Source organism: Poecilia latipinna, unplaced genomic scaffold (genome assembly GCF_001443285.1).
Source record: "Poecilia latipinna isolate Pla-1442-1.1 unplaced genomic scaffold, P_latipinna-1.0 Scaffold2312, whole genome shotgun sequence".
NCBI lineage: Eukaryota > Metazoa > Chordata > Actinopteri > Cyprinodontiformes > Poeciliidae > Poecilia > Poecilia latipinna.
Genome location: NW_015114928.1, coordinates 83,494 through 88,769, shown reverse-complemented (window position 1 = coordinate 88,769; position 5,276 = coordinate 83,494). Strand labels below are relative to the sequence as shown.

Sequence of the window (5,276 nt, the reverse complement as noted above, 5' to 3'; positions counted from 1 at the left end):
CTATATAAATATTAAAATTTTAAATGTTTAACCATTTCCAAAAAACTAAAAAAAAAAAAAAAAAAAAAACACACACACACACCCAAAACATTCAACTTAAATAAAAAAAAAAAGGAAAACTGGAACTTTTTCTTTCTCACATTTGAAGACAAAGTCAGTCTGTGTGGAGTCGTTTCAGAAAGCTTCAACATCCTTAAATACAAACATAGAGTTTGGGTGGGTTGCAGGTATAATGTCAAACTGAATATCTGCCAATTCCAGTCACCAAATGATGTATCCATAAACTGTAATTTTAACCACTAGTTCCAGTCTCAATGTGTACATTGCGTAGCAACTAGATAACCTACAGGCTCAGTGTACCACTGTGCTGTCCTTGCTAATAGTTATTGTATTTCAGTTGTGCTATAAGTTTTAACAGGTAAACCTCCATTCATTGAAATCCTCTCTCTGTTGTCTTTCTGCATCTCCCCAACAATTTTGACTGTCTTTCTCATCCTTGCAGAAGTAACACATTCCCACTACTATCATGTTTAGCTTTTGGGAATTGAGTGAATGCAGCATCTAGCATCTGAGCCAAAATCTAAAGTTTTGATTTCATCTGACCTGAGCAGATTTTTCCATTTGTGTTCTACTTTATTTGATAAACTGAAAACAGGATTTCTAGCTGCTTTCGTTCAACAGTCGATCCAACAGAACCAATCGTTTCATACAGAATTTAAATTAGACAACGGTCTTCTCTACTTGCTAAACAGGAATCTTCTAAATACACTGATAGCATTGGATTTTCTTTTAAAATGTTATTATAAAATGAGCTAAAGTCCACCATTTTCCACATATTAAACAATGTGTTGAACAATTTTTATAGTCAGGCGTCTATGAGGAATTTTGTGTTTTTAGTTATTTTCGTGACAGACATGGTTTTGTAAACTGAAAAAAAAAAGTTTTTTTTCCTGAGTTTTTTTGTTGTTGTTGTTGTTTCTACCGTATTTCTTATTTTTATGTATGAAATCGTATGAGTGTTTTTATTTTGTGTTGCTTGCTTTACTTTATGGGACTGTGGATGAAAATTATCATTTTGCTAAGCAACATTGTACATGTATTAATATGCACTGTCTCATTGAAATAGCACCAATCAATGTACTAGTTCATGTTAGTCTATCACATAAATCCTGCAGGCGAACAAATCAGACTGTGTTCCAGTGGAGAATCACATTAAAAATTGAATTAATCTTTTGTTCTTGTGTGTGTGTGTGTGTGTGTGTGTGTGTGTGTGTGTGTGTGTGTGTGTTTATGTGTGTTATGCAGGTAATTCAGGGAAGCACCGATCCAAAGAGCCAAAGAAGAAGAACAAGCAGAGGCTGCGGTTTCGGGCCCAGAACCAGCACAGCGACCACTTGGCCTCTGCGCGCTCCAGCCAGTAAGGACTGAAACCTCCCAGTGAACACAGAAACCAACGCAAAGCTGCTAGCCGTCGCTGCACCATTACTCTGACTGACAACTTTCACCCACCACAGCCCCTCCCGCTGCCTTCCTCCCCACTCGCCTCCCATTCCTCCTTCTCTCCGCCCACCAGGACGCAAACATCACACCTACCCCACCGACGACCCCACACCCCAAGAAACCCGTGCCGTACAAAGCGAGATATCAGTACCTGTACACGCTCTGCCTCCCACTGCTTCCCCCCACCCCGACGCCCCTCCCGTGATGCTGCGATGCTAAGGTGACTCTACTTTTCTCCCAGCGCCATTCCCCCCCTTTTTTTTTTTTTCGCCTTGTGGACCTTCACAGTTGACAGAACTGAACTTAATTCCCGTCATTAACGAACAACGCAGACCGTACGGGGGGATGCGATGGAAGACGGAGGAGAACTCTTGGAGGGCGGGAGAGCCAGAGGGGCGGCAGGTAAAGAGGAGGAAGGAGTCAGGGGAGTTGGCGAGCTGAACTGCACCAGAGGGAACGGATGTGACAAAAATCCATCCAGGACGAAGAAGCAGAGAAGGTTCGATTGAAGCAAATGATGCTAATGGACTGAAGAAGAAGAAGAAGAAAAAGAAAAAATGGCATCTTGAAACAAGAGAGACTGGTTGTTTTTTTTGTTTGTTTTTTTGTTCATATATTTATGTCAAAGCTACCCCTCTCCTTCCTTCCCTCTAAATGGAAACAGAGTTTTCCCATGTGTGGCCTTTTATGTTATGTATATTTTCCAGAGTAATATTAAGAAGAAGAAGAAAAAAATCCCATGCATAGTTGCGAAATATTTTATTCTCAGCACAAACTGTTTACGTTCAGACCGCTTAATGCTGTATCTGTATAGTGTCAGTTAATTAAAGAAAAGAAGAAAATTTAGTTGTTCAACTAGCATGGCAACAGACTTGTACATAGTTGATCTAATTATAAAAGCCTATTACTGTATTTTCAGTATTGAGTCAGTCACCATTCTAAATGTTTTAGAAATAATAATAATAAAAAAATGGTTGTAATACAAGCTACAGATTAAAATAATGAAAAACATAATAAACTTAGCCACCTCATAGCAATTTCATTCATATGGTATATATTTGATTTATTTATTAATTCAGTTTTGTACTTTTTTTTTCTAATTTTTTTTGTTCAGTGAGAAATTTGGCCTCACGCTGTCGGTGTTTTTCTGAGATATCCTCTCCTTATATCAGTGCATATCTCTGTCATGCAAAGTGTTGTAGGCTGTTCGTTTGACCTCATCTACTGATTTTGATGCTTTATAAAAGGAGAAAAAAATGAAACTATGCTTTGATGTATTCTAGGTTTAATAATTAGGCTCCAGCTAATGTATGGTCATAGGACTGCATATGTGTACATTGTGTTTTATTAAAACTGCATTTCATGTGACTGTATGAAAAGCCCTTTCATTACTGTCCGTGGCTATAATATATGTGGCTCAAACTCTGAAGCTGTCGTGTTCTTGTCTAACTTCTGACTGCAGTTAGAGTGAAGGAAAACAACACTGAACATTAATATATATATCTATATCTATATCTATATATATATATATATATATATATATATATATATATATATATATAATATATATGTGTGTGTGTGTATTATATGTCAATTAAATATATTCCTAAAGGGCAGCTGAGGTAATCTGAGGTAAGAAATTTTTATAAATTAATCCATAAATGACATGGACAGACATGGGAAATAAGTATCGAACACATTAAAAACACAAGGCAAACAGAAGCTGTGTTTCCATTGACTATATATCTGCACAATTTGAGATTTAAAAAGTAAATTCACTCACTGGAAACACGGCAGTTTCGAAAAACCTCAAATTTTTTGACAAAAAGATTTGGCGCAAGGATGATGTAGTTCTTTGGAAATTTATCAAAATTTATTTCGCAAAACTGCAATGGAAACACTATTCCCCCCCTCCCCCCATCCCCCGAGGCACATGATCAACAACCGGATGGCTGCTCTTGGCGCAAATCACAAAGAAGACGACGACAGGAAGTAGTTGGAGGATGATGGCACAGCATGTGTTTCATCATGTGTGATTTTAATGGCATTTTGTATTTATTGGAAACACTGCAATTTCGACAATGTGTTTTTTCAATGTTAGGTGAATATTGGCAAAGTTATGGAAACCCAACTAAAGTCAAGGAAGTAATTGAGATTTACCAGTATATAGAATGCTACCCTTGTTCCTATCAGTGATAATAAATGCCAGATGATTTGGCCGTAAGTGATGACCTATAAAAAGGTTTCTCATTACCAGTTTCTCATTACCAGAACCACCTCAAGACTTTTGCAGACTTTTTGTGCAGGGCCCATGAACATCATCAGTTACATACACTATATTGGCAAGAGGTTTCAGTCTCTTGCCATATGAACTTTACTGAATATTTATTTTGGGTTTGGACCACCCCTGACAATACCTCTCTACAGGGTTTAGGAGTGAGATTATGGGAATATTTCATGAGTCTTCTCTGGAGTCAAGCGCTGATATTGGGTGAGACCACTGGTTGCCAATCTCTGCTTCAAATCCACCCCAAAAGGATTCTATCAGGCTCACATCAGTCAAGGTCCTGTACGCTAACCTCGTTTATACAACTTAAGGCACCGTGCATTGTCATGTTGGAACTATAGAAACCATCCCTTAACAGTTCCCATGGATTAAGAGTCATACAATTGCTCAAGACATGTTGATATAAACATTATGAGTTCCTTTTACTAGGACCAAGGGCCCAATCTCAACTCATGAAAACCAGCCTCACACCATAATCCCGTCTGCACCAGAGTTTAAACTCGATACAAGGCAGACATGGAAGCAGTGTTTCCCTGGCAACTGCCAAACCCAGACTCATCCATTGGATGGCCAAGCAGAGAGGCATGATTTGTCTCACCAGAAAACAATCTCAAGAAACAGATTGTCCAATCAATCTGCCTCCTGAGCTCCTTCACAGTTGCTGAGTCAGAGGTTTGGGGTTCTGACTCAACGATTGACATGGAGAGGTCACCAACTCCTATTGGCGACCTCTCCACACCATGCGCCTGCCATGTTGGACCCGCTGACCCCAGTGCGGGATTTTACAAGGCTTAACCTCTTTCCTGTTATTCCCAATTCCCTTCCCTCTTTTGTTTGTAGACTCGTTAGTAGTGAGGAAATTTCACAACTTGACTTGCGCAGGTAGCGTCTTTTCAGTGGCTCCTGATAGTGAGCTATTCCTTCACAGATGTTTGTAGAAGAAGTCTGTTTGCCTAGGAGCTTGATTTTATATACACAAGATCATATTTATGGCTCGACCACCTAAATTCATTGATTTGGTTGGGTGAGTCAAAACTTCTGGCTACTTGGTGTAGCTATTTCTAAACTTCTGAATGTTCCCGTGAAGACTATTGGGGACATGATGTAGGACATCATGTTACCACAAACAATCTACCATCAGCCGCTCCTCACGGGATGTCCAACAGGAATTAAAAGAATATCTAGATCTGTCCGTGAGCCAAAGCATAGTCTCAGAGAGAGAGATGTTTCAAACATCACTAAGAGTCTCCTCTTCAGAAGAAAAAAGCAAAAGTTGATTTTAGTTTTTTTTTTTCTTTGAGGAGCATTTGGACAAGTCAATGACTGACTGAGAAGAATACTATGTTTAGATGAGACCAATGTTTAATTAATGTATGTTTTAAAAGGGCATTGTGCAAGACCACAATCCACCCTCTGAGCCCCTTCCCAAAAACCATATATATGTACATATATCATACTGACAAGGCAGGGAAGTGTGGGGCTGTTTTCC

General features: G+C 39.0%; 1 protein-coding gene across 1 annotated transcript in view; it reads left to right on the top strand.

Annotated features, from left to right (window-relative positions):
* rspo2 (R-spondin 2) overlaps positions 1 to 2,868 on the top strand; it is a 45,973-nt gene extending 43,105 nt beyond the window's left edge. Inside the window, exon 5 of the mRNA XM_015018717.1 lies at positions 1,306 to 2,868. Coding sequence (XP_014874203.1) covers positions 1,306 to 1,421 — 116 coding nt within the window. The 3' untranslated portion in view covers positions 1,422 to 2,868. The remainder of the gene's footprint in view (positions 1 to 1,305) is intronic.
* The last annotated feature ends 2,408 nt before the right edge of the window (positions 2,869 to 5,276 follow it).